This window comes from Microcebus murinus, chromosome 5, assembly GCF_040939455.1.
Source record: "Microcebus murinus isolate Inina chromosome 5, M.murinus_Inina_mat1.0, whole genome shotgun sequence".
NCBI classification, from domain to species: domain Eukaryota; kingdom Metazoa; phylum Chordata; class Mammalia; order Primates; family Cheirogaleidae; genus Microcebus; species Microcebus murinus.
The window spans coordinates 71,007,179-71,030,217 of NC_134108.1; the positions used below are offsets into that span (position 1 = coordinate 71,007,179).

Below are 23,039 nucleotides of genomic sequence, written 5' to 3' on the forward strand. Positions count from 1 at the left end.
CTATATTTCAGTAGAGAAGTCAAAAAATGTGTGTGATAATGGTTAACCAAATATAAACACAAGAGGCTAGTTTAAGAAGCTAAGAATTACATAAACACAACTGCAGACGTCATTCTGTCCAGAGAGAGATGAGAGAACTACAGTTGAACTTGGGCAGAATCAGATATAACACCACCCTAAATAAAGATAATAATGAACTGTATAGGAAAAGGAAAAAAATCATTGAGACTTAGGAAACAAAATTGCCACCTTTCATATTGATTAACAAATGGAGTTTGCCTTCTAAGATCAAATGTTGAGAAACTAGTTTAATATCCTAGTTTTCTAGTGGATAAAGCAGATATAAAATCTGGTGGCTATTGTGTGTGCTCTCTAAGTTTATTTGCTTAAAGTAAAATTCTGAGAAAGGAAAACAGATTCAAGTTAAAATGGAAGACTCCAGGAACAAACAAGATTACCTAGTTCTTTCTCTGGCCAAAACCAAAAAAAAACACCTAACAGCTGTCACTTAATTTACTTAGCAATTGTTTAACCTCTAATCTAGATTATAAGATACACAAAACCATCTTTTTTCTTAACTATGACACTGGCTCTACTGAGAGTTCTGTGACTGACTTTCATATCACTACCATTACTCAAGAACTGGTCGATCACACCACCTCTCTAGTCCCTAAATCAAACTGCAACTCAGTGACAAAAGAGTGTACAGAGATGAATTTATCTTGAAGAAAAATGAAAACTATGCTTACCTCTATATAGCTCATTTCTAAATATAAGAGAACTATGATGTAATCTTTCATTTATATTCCTGTCAGGATGTGCCTTTAAGAGCGGGACTTATACTAAGCCTTTGACCAAGAAGAATACACTTGTTTCAGTGTTTCTGCTGTTCCTAATCAGAACTATACATACGTCCTCAGTATTAAATACAATAAAGCCAAACATGTTTCCAAACAAATGACTTCTTCTTTGACTTTACCAAACTACACTTAAAGACTTCCTTCCTGTTTACCTCTCTTGTACTTGTTGAAACCCAGAATTGGCTTTGTGTCTCAATATTTGGTCCAGATGTGGCAACTTTTGCTGCCATATCACAAGCATCAAAAGCCACCCTCACCTGATGCTTGGCCATCTCCAATCCCTCCAAAATCATTGTCTTAAAGTCCTCCTCCTTGTCCTGTGGAAGGAAAGAGGAGAACTCATATCCTTTGTTCCAGTGAAAAGTATGCTTGGCCGTGAAGACCTTGTTTAAAAGTGATGTGGATGGAAGGATGCTTTCCAATCAAATTAGCTTTCTTATTCTGTGGGACAAGTTTTGGGCAAAGGACTGTTATATTTGTGCTTTAGATAAAGGAGGAGTCTTATAAAAACTCTCATTACTAATGAGATGCAGGAATAACAAAGGACATGCACCTGGGGTCATATATAATTGCATTGCTTCTGGGTTTGTCGTCATGATTATTATTCCAAACCCTGTGATATGAAAGTGAAAGTATCTAAATCCTATCCCTAAACTCTGGACCCAATTTTAATCTTCATTCTCTGTCTTTTTATTTACCCTCTATAGAAGCAACTGGGATTTTAAAATTAAATTCCTTATGTAAATTCCTTCAAGTAAAACTTCCTTTTCAATCACTTTCCTCCATTCCATTTCTGTATTTATGGATTTCTATTTAAGAGCTACACCTGAGTAGAGGACTCCAGAAGACTGGAAAATTTCTGAGCACTCAAAGCACATACTGCAAACTAGGTTTCACAAAACAGCCTAGATCATACCCAAATTGTACAATTTATTTTTGAAATTTTTTGGATGCAAAAGAAGAGATGACAAAAGATTAGTAACACAGACCCAATGATGACTATGCCAGTTTCATTACTTTTATGTTCTTGGGCAAAGATCTGTAATAAATTACTCTGATGCATACTGAAAGATAAAGTACATAAGACACAGTATAAACATATTTTACATATCTTATTTTTCTTATACTTTATGGTATATGTTTTAAGTTAATTCCCACATTTCCTCTTGAGGAATATTCTCTAAGTAGATGCTTTATGTTAATGAGTCCCTTCACTACCTTTCTAATAGAGACAGTTTAATTTTGAGTAGTGTTTTAAAAACTGCAGGGTGGGAGGGTTCTTGAAATATGTTTAAATGGGACATAATCAGCATCAACAATAGGAACTATAGAACAAAGAAAATACTTTGTGTGCTAAAGGCAAGTATTTTTTTGTGAGAAAGTTTATATTCTGTTACACAGCAGTACTGGGTTAGGATGTGGAATACATTTCTTACTGTAGGTCATAATGAAAAAAGCCTAAAAATGTTGACTTAGCAGAACTAATTCATTTTCATTCTTAGAAATTTTTTCTTTTTTTAAGAGATGGGGTCTTACTCCACCATGGAGTGCAGTGCCACGGATGCAGTGCCATGGATACAGTGATCATAGCTCATTGCATCCTTGAGCTCCTGGGCTCAAGCAATACTGCCTCTCTGTCCTCAGTAGCTAGGACTACAGGCATGTGCTATGATGGCCAGCTAATCCCTCCCCCCTCCTTCCCTCTCTCCCTCCCTACCCCCCCCTCTTTTTTTTTTTTTTTTGTGAGATGGGTTCTCTCTCTGTTGCCCAGGCTAGTCTTGAACTCCTGGTCTCTTAATAATCCTTGTGTCTCAGCCTCCTGAGTACTTGGGTTACAAGCATGAGACATCACACCTAGCTAGAATAGAATTTTTAGCATAAATATTTCACTTCATATAGACAAACAGAACGAATGCTAATGATTATTATTCTGATCGAGGTCTAGCTAATTCAGTTGATGAAATATGATAATTTCTAAAAGTGTAAAATGTATAATCTTACCCAATTATTAGTTCTGTTAAAAACAAATCTAACATTTTTTCTAATAATCTTTTGATATTGAATTTTTCTCAACCAACTCATATTATCCTGTTTCTCATCATGGCATTAAGATGAATACTATGGGTGTTTTTGACACAATAGCTGTTTAGGACTACAGTGTTAAGTACTTTACATGCATGGTTCCAAGGTTTTTATGTTTTTTGAGGAGAAAATATTTTAAGGTAGATGTTATTAATGTACAAAAGACTTTTTCTTCTCTTTTAAAAAATTAATATAACCAAAATATTCCTTTAAAATACAATGTATTTTCTAAGTGTCTGGGAATATTAGGCTTATAGACATTAATTCTAAAAACTAGGGACATTTTTAAAAATAGCTCAACTTGATAATGTCTTCAATTTCCCAGGAAGTATTTAATAAACAATTCACTAATACAACATGTGGTTACATAAAACCGAACCAAACCAAAAGAATACAATACCTTTGCCCTTTTCCGAAGAAGTTTTGCCAGTCGTACCACGTATGGTTTAAATTCTCGTTGATGTATGCCCTGCCTTCTGACTTCTAAACCTGAATCATCTGAGGCTTCTGGAATAAAGGCCCATCGGTACCTATGTATCAAAGAATGATATGCACATCAGTATGACAGACATTGTATTATCTAAGATGAGGCATATTGTAGTAGAAAGATCATGACCCTCCTACTTAAAAGATTCAAATGCCACCTGTGCCACTTTTAGCTTTGTCACCTTTGGTATGTTTCTTAATCTCTCTGGGCCTTTTCTTCAGTAAAGATACCGTTAACTACCTCAGTGTTATAAGGAGTAAATGATAAAGTTATGAAGTGCTCGTCACTATTTTTTTCATGAGCACAAAGCAAATACTCAACATATGTTTCCTTCCTCATTAGCTAATAGGCAAAAAATTCTTACTGATAAAAGGAAATTGCTTTTGTTTTCTTTACTATCTCTTTGTACTGGCAAAGACTTGATTTCTCAATGTATAATTGGCTAAATGTTCCTTAACTACACAGTAAGGAGGCAAAGAACTGAAACAATTTAAGAAAAATGTAAGTAGAACTTCTTTTACACCTCTCTTATATTTCTCGTTTTTTTTTTTGTCTTTAATAAGTAAAGATAATATCTGACTATGGAAAAAATTCAAACCATATAAAACAGCATGCCAAAGAAAGGCGGTTTCTATTCCATCAAAGGATTCACCAATGTTGTCACCTTCTTGAATCTCCTTCCAGAGAGAGTTTATGCATAGAATGCATATTTGTACAACCAATCCTCTCCTTTAAAAAAAACACACATGATTGCTGCTTGTTTTTAATTTTTAAAATTTTTTTTAGAGATGGGGTCTTACTAGTTGCCCAAGCTGCTTTCGAGCTCCTGGCCTCAAGGGATTCTCCCATCTCAGACTCCTGAGTAGCTAGAATTACAGGCATAAGCCGTGCAACTGGCAGTTATACCTTGTTTTGATTTAATTATGTATATTGGAAATAATCCCATATCATATAAAACCCTATTCTTTTTAATAGCTACATAGTACTCTAGTGTTGGAAAGTACTGATTTTTTTTTTCCCTGAGGGTCTCGCTCTGTCACCTAGGCTAAAGTGCAGTGGCATCATAACAGTTCACAGCAACCTCAAACTCCCGGGCTCCAGAGATCCTCCTGCTTCAACCTCCTGAGTAGCTGGGACTACAGGCATATGCCACTATGCCAGGCTAATTTTTCTATTTATAGTAGAGACAGGGTCTCGCCCTTGCTCAGGCTGGTCTCAAACTCCTGGCCTCAAGCGATCCTCCTGCCTTGGCCTCCTAAAGTGCCAGGATTACAGACATGAACCAGGAAAGTACTGATTTAATGAGTTTCCTAGACTGTTCAATCTCTTGCTTGCTCTTAGAAAAATGCCATAATACCCTTATATAATGCTTATTTTTTTGTGCACATTTGAGAGTACAGTGGTAGGATAAATCCTTGGATGTAACAGAATTACTAGCTTAAAGAGAAAATATATTTTAAATTTTAGTAAATATAACCTCTTTGGAGAACAACTCGACAATATCAGTGTACACTTCCAACAAGAATAATAACCTTCTATGGATAAAAAGAAAGCAGTTTTTAGATCTTTACCACCCTGATAGGTATCTATAATTTTAATTGGAATTTCTGAGTATGGTTGAGCATCTTTTTCTGTGTTTAGAAGCCATTCTATGAACTATTAACTCTGTCATCCATTGGCCCATTTTTCTATCAGATTATTGATTTTTACATATTAAGCATGTTAGACGTTTTTGTCATGTACATTGCAAATATATTTTTCTAATTCATTGCTGTCTTTTAGAATGCTTTATGGTACTTTTTAGTTTATGGCTGCTTTTTAATTTATATGTACAAAAATTATCAAATATTGTAATCCTAGCACTCTGGGAGGCCGAGGCGGGCGGATTGCTCAAGGTCAGGAGTTCAAAACCAGCCTGAGCGAGACCACGTCTCTACTCTAAAAATAGAAATTAATTGGCCAACTAATATATATATATATATATAAATATAAATATATATATATATATATATATATATATATATATATATATATAAAAAATTAGCTGGGCATGGTGGCTCGTGCCTGTAGTCCCAGCAACTTGGGAGGCTGAGGCAGTAGGATTGCTTGAGCCCAGGAGTTTGAGGTTGCTGTGAGCTAGGCTGACGCCACAGCACTCACTCTAGCCTAGGCAAGAAAGCGAGACTCTGTCTCAAAAAAAAAAAAAAAAAAAAAATTATCAAATATTTTGAATTACCAAAATATTATCATACTTAGATATTACTCTTTCAAGATTAAATTATTAAATTCTCCATGTTTTCTTCTACTTTATAGAATTTAATTTTTAAAAAAATAGATTTTAAAAAACTGTAGCTAAGATTATGGCATGTTTCCTTCCCTTTTGTAGTAACATCTTGAGAAGTAAAGAGGATAAAGTCATTTTAGTTCTTGTCATGGAGATAAAAAGTCAATACCATGAGCACACTATCTAATGTCATTTTTCCCAGAGCATCAAAGAGTAGAGTTCTTAATTACTTTTGTGAATGTAAGCAGCCTGGTTAATATTCCATTCCCAAAGAATAATACAACACATTATAATAATACATTATATAAATACATATTGATCTTATGGATAAATTCTCAAATTACTACATTTTGGAAAGATCATAGTTTCCTATTATTTTTAAAATTTAGATATGAAAAACCATAAATATTTTGCATTTATGAACAAGACTTTGTGAGAATTTACTTTTATCAATTATCTCCCTATTCTTTTCAGTTCAATGTGCTACCATCTAAAAAAAACCAGCCCCCTTGAGTCTAGTCTTGCCCTTTCTCCACACTACATAGCCAAAATAAACTTTTTAAAATGCAAGCCTAATAACATTACTTCATTCCTTAAAATGCTTCAGTGGCTTTCCACTGTGATAGAATAAAGTCCAAATTCTCTAGGACAGCTTGTAAGGCCTTACATAATTTAGTCCCTTGCCAGCCTCTTTTCTCAACATTCTGCTCCAGCTATACTGATCTTTCCGCACTTGAAACATACCAGGTCCCTCCTGCCCCTGTCTTCTCAGCACAAGCACCTTTACTAGCTTTCACCCTTCACAGTTTCACTCCCCTTGGGGCCTGCTCTGACCCTGAAAGCCAGGAGGGGGTCTCTGCTGTGTGGCCTCATAGCATCTTATACATGAGCTCCCATAATATCCATCTTGTGTTCAACTGTATGTCTCCTTCACTGGACATGTATGCACTGCCTCACATCTGGAGGGTACTCAATCTGTTCATTGAATAGTCTGTTAATCTTAATATATCCACATCAACCATTTACTTCCAATAACTGTGCTGCCCACCCCCTGCCAAAAGAATTTTAGTAGAAACTATAAATACTGCAACATACACGAAGAACTTTAAATTAGGCTTAGATGTCAATGACCAAAGCAAATGCATTTTCAAAAGTATCCATTAATATCTTCATTTTTACTTACATCTGAAATTGAGGAAGATTTTCGGAGGGTAATGCCAGAGCCAAATCCAAAAATTTGCAAGCAGAGAGATAGAGGTTTAACCACCGCTGGCTGTTATATGAAGTGGAAAAGCCATTACCTCCTGTATATGTTGTCTCCAGACCAGCCACAGAGGGGCCTGAAGTCCTGTAAACAGAGGACAGTACAGTCAGCAGCTGGACTCATTTGCTAGCAGGGAATTCGAGAAAATCTACTAGTGCCTGCTAATATTTTTCATAATCATCCTGGTACAAATATACCAGTGATTGTTAAACAAGGTCATGACTAAATTATTTTTGCTGTTCTCAAAAAATTTTAAGAATGTAAAAATAGTAAATGACTTATATTCCCTGAAAATAAAAATATAAACTGTAAAACAAAGAAACCTCATTATTCTTCACTTTCTTTCTGCAACGATGGGGGGGAGCTTTCTATAATAATATAAACAGTTATTAGTACTGGAGACTCTTTTTATAAACCTACCACTGAAAAAGAACAGAACATATTCAAAACATATGGTCTTCAAGGAACTTTTAAATTTATAAATTTGTATGAGAATTTCTATATAAATAAAAATCATATTTGGGTAAACATTAACAAACTACTTATATTAAAAATAATAACATATAGTACATTAAGTTGGGACCATTCTGAAATATTTGCACATATATTGGTTCCAGGTTACCTGCCATAAAAGGTTTTTGCTATGTGTTGCAATGTTTCAGGGACCATATCTGACCTACCAAAACCAACATTGCTCATTTATCTGTATTGCTTTAAATTTGTGTCTAGAGGCCAAAGGCCATAAATGCTGATAGATTAATCTAGTCTAAAATGCTTAAGGAATAAGTGAAACTACACTCTATCCAAACATGATCCATTAGATAACAATGGACTAAATATAGTATTCAGATAAAATACTATCTATACTCTCCTAGTTGCTGAGTAACATTCTGGATGATTTCAGGATATTAAAAGCTGACAACAGGCCGGGCGCGGTGGCTCACGCCTGTAATCCTAGCTCTTGGGAGGCCGAGGCGGGCGGATTGCTCAAGGTCAGGAGTTCAAAACCAGCCTGAGCAAGAGTGAGACCCCGTCTCTACTATAAATAGAAAGAAATTAATTGGCCAACTGATATATATATAAAAAATTAGCCGGGCATGGTGGCGCATGCCTGTAGTCCCAGCTACTTGGGAGGCTGAGGCAGAAGGATCGCTCGAGCCTAGGAGTTTGAGGTTGCTGTGAGCTAGGCTGATGCCACGGCACTCACTCTAGCCTGGACAAAAAAGTGAGACTCTGTCTCAAAAAAAAAAAAAATAAAATAAAAAAAATAAAAGCTGACAACAATATATCAAAATAAATATTACCGTGATATATCTTCATCAGCAGTGAGTTCCTGCTCCATCAGTAAAAATACCTGTACCTGCAGAACATGAAATAAATGTTAAATGTTTATTTAAACTGGATATTTAATCTTTTCAAGTTATCTTTAGGCTGTATTTTCCTTTAAAATTTTTTTTATTTTGGATTATTTTGGGTAAATAGTTGTACATCTTTATAAGGTACAAATGATGTTTTGATACAGGCATACAATGTGGATTAATCAAATCAGGGTAATTGGAGTATCTGTCACTTCAGGCATTTAACATTTCTTTGTGTTGGGAATATTCTAATTCCACTCTTTTAGTTATTTTAGGCTGTATTTTCATTAATATAAAAACAAATTTTAGGATACATCCTTAGAATATTTTAAATTATACTTAGTTTCTGAAAGTAAAACTGTAAATTTAGCATCACAGAGCCTTGCTACTCATTTGGCAGCGTCCAGTGAGATGAAGGCAAGGTTTTGTTTTTTGTGATTTAGTGATCACAGTTATTTAAAAAAATGAGAGAAAAATATTAAAGGAAATGTCTTTGTGGAGAAATTAGAAAGCTGGGTTTTGAGAGATATGGATTCTTTTTCCTTTCTTTACTGATCCCACTTTCCCAACTCCCCAAATCATTCCAATGAGGACCAGGATGACTGGGTATGATTTGGGGAAAGGAATAGACTGGGACTTGGGAAGGTTTTACTATTTGGGAGTTTACAAAATCTTTGTGCAAGTCTCTCTGAAGCAACTTTAACCGGAGTAAGTGCTGCACTTCAAGAATGAGTGTATGTCAGTCCCTTTATATCCAGCTTGACCATCTCTATCACTAGAGGTACTGCTACAGGTGGAAACCAGGACTGCAGGTCGTAACAAAGTTAAAACTGTGGTGCAGTAGAGACTGCACACTAAATCAGATCAGATAAAGTAATCATTTTCAAGGAGCTGGCCATCTGTGCAGCATATTTGGAAGTTTGAGCTGTATGGAGATAGAGTCTGACTTGTTTTACTATTGCAACCATAAAAATGGACAGTTACTGGTTTACAATTCAGTTCTCTTCCACGATAAGCTTTTTATCCAGTAAGCACATGGAAACTAATAACATTGTTTTATAACTTGACTGATGTAAAATTAACTCACAAGTTCTGTAATCATGGTAGGCCAGAGTGAGGTAAGATGTTGTGGAGACATTCTTAAAAGTAACACTCTAAAAAACAGGAACACTTGAGAGTGGAGTGTTGGCACCTGGGGCAAACGGAGACTCTCAACCAATCTCTCTGAAAGAAACGCAGTATATTTTCAATAACTAAATAATTTAAATCTTTATCATATAAAACTTTATATATCATCTAGTCTGGTATTCTCAAACTATCTGTGGTGAAGGACCTACTTTTCAAAAAATTTCTATTCTGATAGAAATTTTGATATAAGATGTAATAAAAATGAATTACAAGAAAAATAAATACATATAAAATATAAATGTCATTTTCTTATTTTTTCAAATGGCAAATAAAAGCAAATATTTACTGTAAATTTCTGTACTTATCATGAATGGTACTAGTCCATGGACCACACTTTGAGTAGCACTGATCTGGTCAACTTAAAAAAAAATTACGGAACAAATAGTGTACATATTGTATATCTGCAATTAAATATAAAGGGTCAAAAAAGAAGGAATCACTTGTCTTCTGGGAGATGAGAAAAACCTCCCCAGAGAGATGACAACTATCGTGTTTCCATGTCAGGTCCTGCGACTGGAGGCTCTACAGCACACTGACTCAGGCAGCAAATAACTGTGCCCTGGGTGAAGTTCACCCTCATTGTGGAGCTATTTGGTGGCGTGGGGTGATAATGAGTGTACTGATAGCCTTCTAGACACAGAGGCTCACTAAACCTATTTGATAAAGGTTATCAAAATACTTATATAATCTCCCGCCCAGCTCCCAAATTATAGACCTTTAAGTATTACTTCTAGTCACAATTTCTTGGCTTTGCTTGTATTTTGGTCCTCTCCTTAGAGTATATGATCTCTTGTTCACATTGAAAAGATGTTAATTTGCCTACCTGCAGCAAAATAGTCATAAACCTCATCCTTAAACATGAATTCCTAGGATATTTGAACCAGATAATAAAACAAAGACCACCTTTAGGCAAGTCCTACAAACTCAATGTTGATTTCTTTTAGATACTGGTGTTGATAATTTTTATTATTTCAGTATAAAAATTTCTAATGCTACAACATTCCCTATCTATTTACACTTGGTATATTTGACCCCAACTTACAATTTAGAGAAACTATTTTCTAAGGTACAGAAAGAACTATAGTTTGAAAGATAGAGAAAGCTTTTTACTATTTACCTTGTATATCTGGAAGATATTTCTGATACTGGTCAATTTCACTGCTAAAAATAGCAAATGCTAATCTTTTAAGAAGCATGGCTCTCTGTTCTAGCTCCACATCACGGTTTGCAAAGAGATTAAGGGAACTGCTTTGAGCCACAGCTACTCGAGCTGAAAAAAGAAAGCAAGTGAGAGAGTCTGTGACACAGACAGTCATCTAGTCATTTGGAAAAAGATTATTTGGTTGTTTTTACAAATGGCTAGATTCCATATGATACTCAAGACTGAGAGGAGCTTGAGGTAGAGAACTTGGGGCCCCTCTGAGGCAGAAGGGCTGGCAGCCAGATCCAGCATATACAGCAGGAACACCAAGTGGAAGGAGTTGTGATGTAGAGAGACAGGAACATTTAGAGCTGTGAGTTTTAGAAGGTAAAACCGCTAACAATATCATTTTATAAAACCCTAGGAAAACCATTTTATATTTTATGCTGTCTGCTTAAATCCTTTACATTCCTGTTAAAGTAATTTCTGGCATGGCCTGGCCTACCTACTCATCTCTCCCTTTCTCATGTCATGTTACTCACCCCTGACTCACTCTGCTATGGCCACATTGTCTTGTTTGCTGTTCCTTGAACTTACCAACCTTGCTCCCACCCTAAGACCTTTGTAATTTTTGTTGACCTATGGCTGGAATATTCTGTCTCTGGGCCTTCTCACGTTGGGTTAAGTTTCACCTCAAATATGAGCTCTTTAGCTATTATTGAAAATCTATCACACGTCACCCTATTTTATTTCCTTTACACCTTCTTACTGAAATAGTTTTTAAAGCTTGATTAAGGTTAGCACAATGTCTGGCTCATTGTTGTCTTTTAATAAATATTTACTGAATTGATGAATTTGCACCTTAAAACAACCCTGTGAAGAGGAAAGAGAAAAAAACGCTTTTCCAGATGAGAAAACTGTAGCTTTAGCTAAAGAATCTACACAAAATCTTACAAAATCATACAATTTCACTGCTATTTAAGTTCATTCAGTTTTGTAACTTTCAAGCTTTTAAAAAAACAGATCGAGAAAACCTTTTTTCAGATGAAATACTAAATAGAAGCCTAAAGTGTAAAACCAATCAAAATAGAGTAGAAAGGGGGGGGGGAGTAGAGGGTGATTTAGATGTTCTTGACCCCCCTTCTTCAGAGAAGATAAATTGAACCCTAGAGATTTAGAATAACTTGTCTGATAGGTTGGATCCAATTGACTGACTTTCTCTATCTCATCACCTCTCTCACTCATTCAGTAATTATTGAGTGTTTATTACATGTCAGGTACAATGCTGTGAGCTGAGGAAACAATTGAGAGTCAAATTAGACATGGCCTCTTCCTTCTACTAGTTGCCCCCAAAGGACAAATAGTTTTACTTGTTATTTATTGCTAAGTTGTCCTCCTTAAGTTTTAACATTATGTTCCCATAGGTTACTAAGTATAATCTGACAAAGAGCTAATTTAGTAGTTTCCAGAAAAGAGCAAAAGTAAATAGTAAGAATCAATCAATGTACAAGAAAAACACTGTTTGGGCTATTATCCCACAATACTCACTCATCAAATCTCTAAACGTCGTCTTATCATGTGTCATCAGATTGTCCATAATTGCTCTCCAACTGAAAGAGATAAAGATTGTGATATGTAATTTAAATTTTGTTGTTGTTATTGTTAAAGAACAGAGTTCTATTTTGTAAGCCAGTATTTGATTTTAACAGACCCTCGGGTGCATCACCATGTTGAATAAAACCAAGAGGGCAACTTACTGATTAACACAGGAGGCATCCATCTGAAAGAAACTGGGATCCATAAAGAGGTCGAAGGCTTCTTTTTTCCAAGCTCTCCGTGTGTACTGATATCCACTAAGACTGCTGAGCAACTGAACACAGGCTCGATAACTAGGGGCATTATGTGCACTATAAGGAAGAAAAACTACCTTAACCTATATGTTCTAACATTGATCATCATATTAAGTTATACACAAATGTTCATATTAAGACAAGGATGTAAAGACTTGAAATAAAAAGCACCATAGGAGAAATAATATATAATAAGTTTTTAACCAATCATAATTCAAGGTAAAAATAATCTCATTTTATGATAATTACATGGCAATAAGGAAACAATTTGTTTCGAACAGTCTATGAATTAATTTAAAAATCTGTTTAAATAATAGCAGTACCTGTGATTTCGGAGGTAGGGCACAACATAATGCATAATATTTACAAGTAAAGGAATAACCCGCTCCTTTTCATCACTATAGAAAACCATATCCAAAAGATGAGCCAAAACCTACAAAACATAAGAAATGAAATGTAGAATAATCTATGAGCTGAAACTGATATCATCAGTATTGATTTTCAGTCTGTAAGAACACCTAGAATACCTTACGATCAGAAAAATCTAGAATTAGATCTTCCTAAATCATTTTTATATTAATATTTTTTGCCACAATCTGCTTTTCTGTCCATTGTAACTACAGGATATAAATGTGGGCCAATTTTACTACTTCCAACTGAGATAGGGATGTATTAAAAAAAAGTACAAGAACTTTTTAATGTGACAGTGAATAAATCGTGAATTTAGGACTAGAAACTTCGTAATCTGACTCACTGACCATAAGGTGGCCCCCAAAAAACTAAACAAATGAACTAGGCCATACAATTCCCAACTCTGTCAATTAATAGCTATTTGATCTTAGTCATATTGTTCTAATATTTATAAGGCCCAGATCCACATCTGTAAAGAGAAAACAAAAAATGACATGCAAGGCTGTGTAATAGGGTTTTAAAAAGAGCCTGTCAGAGAATATCTACAACAATGTTTGGTAAACTGTGAAATACTTTATAGAGGCAGGCTTCATTAGACCACCTCCAACACTCCCTACCATACTGTGATACAAAACTACTTTCCTTTCTTAAAAAATACACTTAAAAAAATAGTGGATGCAGAGAAAGAGCAATATCTAAAGTTATTATCATTAATGTTTAACAAACTAAATAATCCAAATACATACAAGGCCAAAACCTTGTATTTGTTAATTCTATCTGGTGATTTCTAGAAGTAAAAAATAGTTTTTCAAATTAAAAACTCCTCTATAAAAATTACTTGCCAATATTTAATTATGAAACTGTTTACTTGAAAGTTCATGTGAAAAATCTTGATAATATATTTACCTCTGAGAGTAATGTCAATGCATGAACACTATATACCGAGGGAGTTATATTTGAGGTTTCCATTGCAGGTGATAACATATCTAAATAAGAGAAAGGTGACAATATAGTTAGTGCTAGCTGAAATGATTTCTTAGTAAATATATGCCTACAGATAATAAACCTAAATGTTTCAGAGCATTACCTTCAACATCAGATTCCAAATTGGTTCCATCAACCATTATTTTGGGAGAAGGCTTAACTTCAAGATTTCGTCGCAGCCATGTTGTTTGTTCCAGAGAAGAACCAGCAATTGCACCAATTGCATCTACTATTTTATGAGTCACATCCTAAAGAAATAAGGAAGAACTACTATAATGTGCACATGCATACTAGTTATGAACTTTTATAGTTCGTATTTCTGACAACAGATATTTTATAATAGATACTGCTGATTCTCATAGAATGTCCAGAGTTGGAAGAAACTTCACAGATTATCATATTTGACCCTCTCATTTTCAAATTGAGGGCTCTGAGAAACACAGTTTTGGCAACAGCTCTTAATGCAGAATGCCTTACCTGAAGGTCTCTTTGGTCTTTTTTATTTTCCAAGCTAGGGTTTTTCATAATAAACTCATTCAGAACCCTAACAGGGCAAAAGAGAAAAACAGAAATAGGAAATATTAGTCTAAAGAAAAAGATGCAATGTAATTTCTCACAATGAGTAAGTGGCTTTCTGGCCTCAATTTCTATTTTAAGTATTTAATATATATACATATCCTATGATTCAACTGAAATGCATAAACATGCACATAAAAGACATACAAGTTATCAGCCCTTTATTGGATGTGTAGCATGCAAATTGTTTTTAACTGATCAACACCTACGTGCATATATAGGAATAATATTCATCGGGCGTCAGGCAGATGGGAGGGGGGAGGAGAGGATGGGGTTACATAAGTACATAATGAGTTCGATGTGCACTGTCTGGGAGATGGAAACTCTTGAAGCTCTGACTGGGGGCAGTGAGGCAAGGGCAATATACATAACCTAAACATTTGTAACCCCATAATATGCTTAAATAAATAAAAAAGACATACAAGGATGCTTATAGTAGCATTATTTGTAAGAGCCAAAAACTGGAAGGAACCTGAATGTCTAGCAAAAGCAGAAGAGATAAATTGTGGGATATTCATATAATGAAATACTAAACAGCAATGAAAATGAATAAATTATAGCTATGTGAATTACATGAATGAATCTCAAACATATGTTGAGTAAAAGAAGTCAGGCACAAAATAAAATACTTACATATACTTATAGTTTAAAAACAAGGCTAAATCTATCTGTGGTGGTAGAATAGTGGTTATCTTTGGGGAAATGAAAGGATAGTAATTGGAAGGGGTCCAGAGGGGACACATGGTGTTTTATTTCTTAATTTGGGTTTGTGGTTATATAGTTGGCATGCTCACTTTTTATACACTTTGGAATTATAGAGTTGTATACTATTTATATGTTTTTCTTTATGTGTTTTATATATCAACAAAAAAGTAAAAAAAAAAAAAAAGCCACCAATATATATATTTTAAGAGAGAGGGTCTTGTTCTATTGCCCAGGCTGGAGTGTAGTGGTGTGATCAGAGCTCACTGCAGCTTCCTGGGCTGTATGGATCCTCCTTCCTCAGCCTTCTGAGTGGCTAGGAGTACAGGTATGTGTGCTGCCATGCCTGGCTAATCTTGTTAAATTTCTTTTGTTTTTTTAGTGACAAAGTCTCCCTATGTTGCTTAGGCTTTACCAATCATTAATTTTAACATATATTAAATATATAAGATTACTTGCTGCATATTTAATATATAAGATTAAAAATACTTCATGAAGAAAATTTTCCATTTCCATTGCTTACTAAGCTTCTACTTAATATTTACTTTGACTTGCTTTTTTATAAGATAAATTATATGCTAATTACTTCCAAACTAATATGTAAAGTGATACTGAAGAGCAACCTTCACAGTAATTTCTGTTTTGTAAGTAGGAGATTTTAGAGAATAAGTAGAATGGTTGGCAAAAAAGGTAAACCAACAGAATTTTTTTCTTTGAGACTGTGTCACCCTAGCTAGAGTACAGTGGTGTCATTGTAGCTCACAGCAAACTCAAATTCCTGGGCTCAAGCGATGCTCCTGCCTCAGCTTCCAATATCTGGGACTACAGACATGCACCGCCATGCCCAGCTAATTTTTTCTATTTTTAGTAGAGACAGATCTCACTCTTGCTCAGGCTGGTCTTGACCTCCTGACCTCAAGCGATCTTCCTGCCTCGGCCTCCCAGAGTGCTAGGATTACAGGTGTGAGCCTCCGTACCAAGGCAACCAACAGAAACTTTAAAAGGAAATTAAGTTTCTAGTATATATAACTGAAAATGTTCAACTTTTTGTTTTAACACTCAAGAGTATACACATGTTGAGAAGGAGGTAGGATCCTTCATTATCTGAGAAAGAAGAAAGGATAAGTGAGGAAACAGTCAAATCTTCTAGGGGAGAAGCTACAGATCATAATATATGGACTTAATTTTTTAATGAAATTAGCCAGAAGGGTTTTCTGGTAATGACTGAAAGAACTGAACATACATTCCCTCTATGAGCCTTAAAACAACTCAGAGTTAGGTAGAACAGATATTGTTCTTGTTTGACACATGGGAAAACAGTCTTGATTAGGTTTACTGATGTATCCAAGGTCATAAATATGAGGGCTGGAACTCAAGATTATAAGAATCAGAAATTCTTATGAGACTGTTATTTGACGTCTAGTATCTACATTTATTCTCATCATTAAAAATCATGAACATTAGTTATCTTATAATCTGTGATCCAGTATTTATAGATACTGAGTCTACTACTCTTTTCATCATACCTCCAGCATATAAAACTCCTTTCTGGGGTCCAGGTATCATCCTGATCTCTGAAATTCCTGAGCAGGATCTCTAGATTAACACACCTGGGCTGAGCCTTCAGTGTTACTTAGCTACTATATGCTGATCTGCTCTCCTCAAGTTCTCACCGCTGTGTCACCACTTCCTCTCTGCTTCATGGTGGAAGACTACATTCCTATGTTTACCAGAAAACTTGAGGCCATTTTACTGAAGAACCCTCACCTTCCGTCCTCTTCACTTCAAAATTTTGAGACCATTGGCTGTCAGTTCCTTAAGAACAATAAGGGAAAAAACTAAGTCTATGAAAATTATTCACCTACATATATAAAATCACCATCAGAGATATAGAAGTTGACCAAAAAGGTCAAAGTTCTTTACAATTGGTTGATTTTATAGCCATTTAGTGTGATAACATGTTGACTCTTGCTGGCTATTAATATCATCAATGGGCAAGGTTGGGGAAAAGTTTACTCTATACTATCTCTCTCTATACATAATACTTTTTAAACTTTAGTGTGCATACAAGTCACTTGGAGGTCTTGTTAAAATACAGATTCTGATTTGAGTGGTCTGGAGTGGAACCTGAGACCAGGGTTCTAGCAAGCTCCCAGGTGATTCCAATGCTGCTGGTTGGAGGATTAAACTTTGAGTAGCAAAGTCTTAAGAGAAATGCTTCCTTCTTTCTCACTTTTACACCTGTCATTTTTATACTCTATCCCCTTCCAACTGTTTCTGAAATCTGGTATTATCAATGAGCCCCCTTCAATCTAGAATCTATCACTCTCCACTTAGATAACACTTATTAATGGTAGATACTGTTCTAAGAGTTTAATAAATATTAACTAATTTAATCCTCCTAATGAGGTAGGCACTATTATTTCCCACATTTTTACAGATGGAGAGGTTAAATAACCTGCTTGAAGGCCACACAGCTATTAAGTAAGGAACTAGGATTTGAACTAAGTCAGAGTACAATTTCAGTCTTTGGTATTAACTACTCAGCATCCTCAGGCCTTTCTTACCATTAAAATGACAACTTCCAAACATTTCCTCCTACTATCTTATCATTTCTTTCTTTTCATGATCCAACATTCTCAAATAATAATAGATACTTTCTCACTGTAACCCTTTGCTGTTAACATCTGTGCTCACCACCTCTCCAATTCCTCTCTTAAATCACCAATGCCTCTCCAAATTGTCAACCCAGACTCTTATCATTCCTCAAATTCTTTAACCTTTCTGAAAGTGTTAACCATGCTCTCTTAACCTCCCTTTGCTTCTAGAACAATGAATATACCTTGTTTTCTTCTCATTTTCTGATATTTCCTTTTTTATCTCCTTTGTTGGCCCCTTTTACTTCTTTGTCCTATTCTTTCAATCCCATCAATAGTTGTCTCTACCTCCTACTTAGAATTCCTAGCCCAGCCTCTTTCCCCTCTGATCTATCCTACCACTACCTTGCCAGAGTCATGTTGTCCTTCCTCAAAACCTGCAACCACTCCGACCTTGTCCCTTCTCCTAAGCCCAAATTCCTTAAAATAAAATTCAAGCTCTTTCTCCATCTAGCTCTTATCTCCCTTTTCATCCACCCTTATTTCTCACCATTCTACTGCCTGTGCCATACTCTATCACCAAGCCAGATAATGGACTTTGCCCTTGTATGTATGTGTGTGTGTGTGTGTGTGTGTGTGTATATCTCCTTTTCCTTCCTATCTTCACAAAGATTTTCTGCTCCTACTACCTTTATTCACTGAGCAAGTGTTTACTGGGGACCTAATATGAATCAAGAATAATGGAGAGCAAAACACAGACATTATTTATAACATTATGGTGCTTACAGTTATGGGTGACCATCATTTATCAAATAATTATACAAATTAACACAGATCTGGAAATTCCAAGACACTGAGAGAAAATGACTTTTCTAAGCTGCTTTATGTACAGGTCAAGCCCAAATGCCCCTCTCCTCTATGAAGTTCCCCTTTAGTCATGCTACACATCCCTTCCCCTTTTAATCCCATGTTCTCCCCCCAAAATAACTACTGTTATAACAGTTTTATGCTAGTGCATTTACATTTTGTATATGTATAAACACACATTGTTTCCTCCCCTCAGCGCTTTTCTTTTTTTACAGGCCTTATACATCTAGTTCTGTACCTTCAGAATCCTATGAGAAAATGGAGAGATCACATGGTCACCCAAAACATCTGTTATTCAGCAATTAGGACAGTAAACATTATATTTTTATTCAAAATAATATTTTTAAGTGAAATTGCTTACCCAAGTATAAGAAACTGCCCTGGGGCTGGAAGACTCAGTTGTATAGAGTCTTTCAGAAGTATCAACAGTGATGCCCAGCTATCCACTAGATTGGGCACTGGAATTCTGCAAGATAAATATAGCTTGTATATATAGAAAGCCATGGTAAACTTTAATTTTCTTTATATCTTCTCACAGTTTTATTTTTCAAATTTCTACTTAAAGATAATTCCCACAGTCTTTAACACATTTTTCTATTAGTTTCTATGAAACATTCCCTAAATTTTTATAGACAATGACAGAACAAAATTCCTAAAAGCTTTATATTTTCAACTAATATTATTTAAGAAGAAAACTAAATACATTTCAAATGCTCAATGCAATTTCTTAATCGAGAAATTTTGCTATAGAAATCTCATTTATCACATGGACTCACAAAAGTAAAATATGACTGCAATAATTCTCAATTTAATCACTGATAACACAGTCACCCATTCCCTATCCTGGTCTCTCCATTTCCTGCTTATATTAGGTCTTTTTCCATCACGTATAAGTCTCCACTCATGTTAGGGAGGGCTGTCTACTGAACACCACTCCTCATCTGTCAAAAAATGAAATTATCTTTGTTTCAGTCTGAACTTAACTCTAACACATCTCTGTATCTAAATTCAGATTTTAGGCAGTCCTTGTTCTAGGTCACAATCAGTTTAAATGCACTAAATAGCCTAACCTCATAAATGATAGTCATGGATCCGAAATGGATGCCAAGTTTGGTGATTAAAATGGAATAATCCTATAAGAGAGGATTAAGATTCAGGCTCTCAAGTAAGAAGTTTATCAAAACTCAAATCAACTAACTTCTGTTCATGGTCAGCTAAATACAAAATGGAACAACAAGAAGATATTTTCATGTCATCATTCCTAACATTAAAAACAAACAAAACAGAATATATTGCTACATGTTCACCTATATTTTCATTTCTAGTTAAATGATTTTCTTATAATTCAGTGTTTTAACATCCAGGTACCTTCAATACTTTTAGGTTTTTAGGTTTGTAAGATTTGCATGGCTAGGTCATTAAGATACCCATGATTTGTATTAATACACCCATAAACAATGTTTCTCTGTTTCTAGCATTTGTTCTTTTAGTTTGGGGTGGGGGGAATTACAGCAACTTCTTGAAAGAATTCAAGTGCTTTTCTTCCTATATTCTCCCTAACTTTTATACATTGCTAATGCAGTAAGGAGAGATCCACATCGGTAATCTTACCTTTGAATATAAGCATAGAAAAACTGAAGCATGCAGACTTCCAAAGAAAGATGTTTCTATAAACAAAAGAAATCAATTTTATAGTGAAGAAAAATGCTGCCTTTGCTTTTCATTGTTGCAACTACTCTGTATCTTATTGTCAATTTTTAATAAAAAAAATCAAAAGAAAATAAAATCAAATACTAGCTTGTCATTTAAAAAAAACCATGCAGCTCCCTTCCACTTAGTAGGGAAAACTCATAACACAAATGCTATTTAAAAAGTTGAAAATAGATGGAAGGAATGAAATGACTTTCAATTTCTCCTCCCACATACCAAAATTTGTTACTCCACCAGTCACTTTTAAATGATTCATGTATTCTGTAAGCTCCAATATTATTTTTATTTTGAGTAGCTTACCCTTGGTGTTATCAGAATTAGGCTGAGATTTTTTATGGAATGTGTATTTAAGTCTATTTATTACATATATCTGTTAAATTAGTTAGTTCAAATTTGGGTTAGATTCCTAATAGCTTAAAATTTAATAGCTTAAAGTCATTAAAGATAATGTTGAGTGTAACATATAATAAAAACACCTGCCCTCAAGAAAATGATATTGATATCCACTGACATTTACCAATTTGTTCTTTTTCAGTCCCAACTATTCCCTTGAAGGTTTCCCCTTTTAGCACACAAAGAAAAATCAGGTGTCTAATGGATTCAGAGATTAATAAGGAGGCAGCAGTTGGAGGTGGTGGTAGAATTTGTTATGATTTGTTTTCATATCCCTCATATTCAGCCAATGTCTGGCACAAGCAGATCCTCGAAATACTATGCTGTATTGAGCTTTAATGTACAAACTAAAAATCCTATGACAAATGTTCTAGAGGTGCTTTTAGAATAGTCAGGAAATTATTAAAAAGTTAATAAGAACACTGACTATTCAGAAAACAAACATCCTTTTTCCCTTTGGAATTCAAGAAAAAGATAAAGGAAAACCATAATTCCATATTCTCAGTTGTATGTTATAATTCTTTCGAGGATGTATTTAGGCCTCATTTGCTTGGCTTGGAGTCTAATGTTTGTAGTTGGTAAATATTTTCTAACAAAATACGACCTCTTGGTAATGCTTGAGCGAACAACAGAAAAAGCAGAAAAGTCCATAATTTTCCTAATTTGTAGACTTTTATGTCTGCCTAATTAGAGACAATGAAATGTGAGTGAGGGACTATGTCATTCATTTTCTGTAGCCTTTGCACAGCATAGTATTGTGGTCCAGAAATGACACTGCCTAGAACTAAGGCTATGGCAAAATCTGGAAAGTTTACAGAATTGAAAGATTCATTTGGAAAGGAAATCAATAAGGAAAGCTGTGAAAAACAGCAAAAAGTGAAGTAAGCAGACTTGAGCTCTGGTTTCTGTGTTTTTCCTTTAAATGACCAGAAAAATCTCCCAGTAAGAATTTCTTTCACAGGGTTCCTAACTGCCTTTGATATACAAATACAGACATGAGCAGTTAGTTGCTCTTCTCTGGCTACAAGAATGATCAGAATAGCAAGTCACTGTAGATACTAAAAACTGTTAAAAACAGTGTGAAGGCCACATGCTGTCATCTCTGCAATCTGCACTATAGTCAAAAGGACATTATTATATAAAAAATACTGTACCTACCAGCATCATTTCTGAAACAGAATTGTAAACAAAAACAAAGAAAAGCTTTTTCTTACCTTGTCCTTGGCAATGGCTGGGGGCTGCTTTAAAACTTCTTTCACAGTCTGGATTACAGTTTCTGCTCTCATAATACTGATTGAACGAACCAGTTCCACTAGTAAAAGCTGTTCTTCGCTGGCTGTAGGAATAACCTGGATAAACACAGCGTTGTATTCATATACGTATGTGTGTATACAAGTTTTAAGAGAAGTCAACGAATTAAGAGACTATTTTATGGTCTCTTCTTAATATAAAGGCCTTTTCAAGTCCCTTGACTACTTTAGGTAAATTTTTTTTTTTTTTGAGACAGAGTCTCACTTTGTTGTCCAGGCTAGAGTGAGTGCCGTGGCGTCAGCCTAGCTCACAGCAACCTCAAACTCCTGGGCTTGAGTGATCCTTCTGCCTCAGCCTCCTGAGTAGCTGGGACTACAGGCATGCGCCACCATGCCCGGCTAATTTTTTATATATATATCAGTTGGCCAATTAATTTCTTTCTATTTATAGTAGAGACGGGGTCTCGCTCTTGCTCAGGCTGGTTTTGAACTCCTGACCTTGAGCAATCTGCCCGCCTCGGCCTCCCAAGAGCTAGGATTACAGGCGTGAGCCACAGCGCCCGGCCTACTTTAGGTAAATTTTTAAATCAACATAATACATGTACATCATCTCAAAAAATCAAATAGGATAATAAGCTTTTTTTTCCTTTTGAAAGTCTTGATCAAAGACTAAAAGGTTTGTAAGGAAAAAATAGTACCTTGCCCTATCTCTTCCCATGTCCCAAAGCTGTGCTCAACTCTTTTAGTTCTTTTCTATTATTTCTAAATAGCATACACTGTTGTTTTTCCTATTTTATGATTTTTTTCCCAATTTTCAACATCTCTTCATTTTCTATTAATAGTTTAGAAGACAAAGATTTAGCTCTCTTACACTTTGTTCCCTATCCTTCCAACTGAGTTATATCATAATTTTATCTAAATCCATATCCAATATTCACATGACCATTTATGGTTGTGTTGTATACATATCTTTTCTTGTACAACTTTTTCTTTTTCCTAAAGTTAACAAACTGCTTTGTTTTTTTTTTCTCTATA

The 23,039-nt window shown here is 35.0% G+C and overlaps 1 protein-coding gene across 10 annotated transcripts in view; it reads right to left on the reverse strand.

Moving 5' to 3' along the window:
* The window catches only part of DOP1A (DOP1 leucine zipper like protein A), a 100,607-nt gene that overhangs the window by 1,310 nt on the left and 76,258 nt on the right, over positions 1 to 23,039 (reverse strand). For 6 of the 10 annotated variants that reach the window (XM_076003158.1, XM_076003156.1, XM_076003154.1 and 3 more), the window contains 15 exons: positions 21,969 to 22,103; positions 20,263 to 20,318; positions 19,013 to 19,117; positions 14,387 to 14,453; positions 14,013 to 14,157; positions 13,832 to 13,911; positions 12,838 to 12,947; positions 12,422 to 12,571; positions 12,213 to 12,274; positions 10,641 to 10,793; positions 9,423 to 9,559; positions 8,282 to 8,337; positions 6,897 to 7,061; positions 3,343 to 3,472; positions 1,118 to 1,177 (listed from right to left, as the gene is read on the reverse strand). In XM_076003158.1, the coding sequence (XP_075859273.1) occupies positions 1,118 to 1,177; positions 3,343 to 3,472; positions 6,897 to 7,061; positions 8,282 to 8,337; positions 9,423 to 9,559; positions 10,641 to 10,793; positions 12,213 to 12,274; positions 12,422 to 12,571; positions 12,838 to 12,947; positions 13,832 to 13,911; positions 14,013 to 14,157; positions 14,387 to 14,453; positions 19,013 to 19,117; positions 20,263 to 20,318; positions 21,969 to 22,103 (1,611 nt within the window). The remainder of the gene's footprint in view (positions 1 to 1,117; positions 1,178 to 3,342; positions 3,473 to 6,896; positions 7,062 to 8,281; positions 8,338 to 9,422; positions 9,560 to 10,640; positions 10,794 to 12,212; positions 12,275 to 12,421; positions 12,572 to 12,837; positions 12,948 to 13,831; positions 13,912 to 14,012; positions 14,158 to 14,386; positions 14,454 to 19,012; positions 19,118 to 20,262; positions 20,319 to 21,968; positions 22,104 to 23,039) is intronic. The other 4 variants (XM_076003160.1, XM_076003161.1, XM_076003159.1 and 1 more) reach the window with 1 other exon arrangement.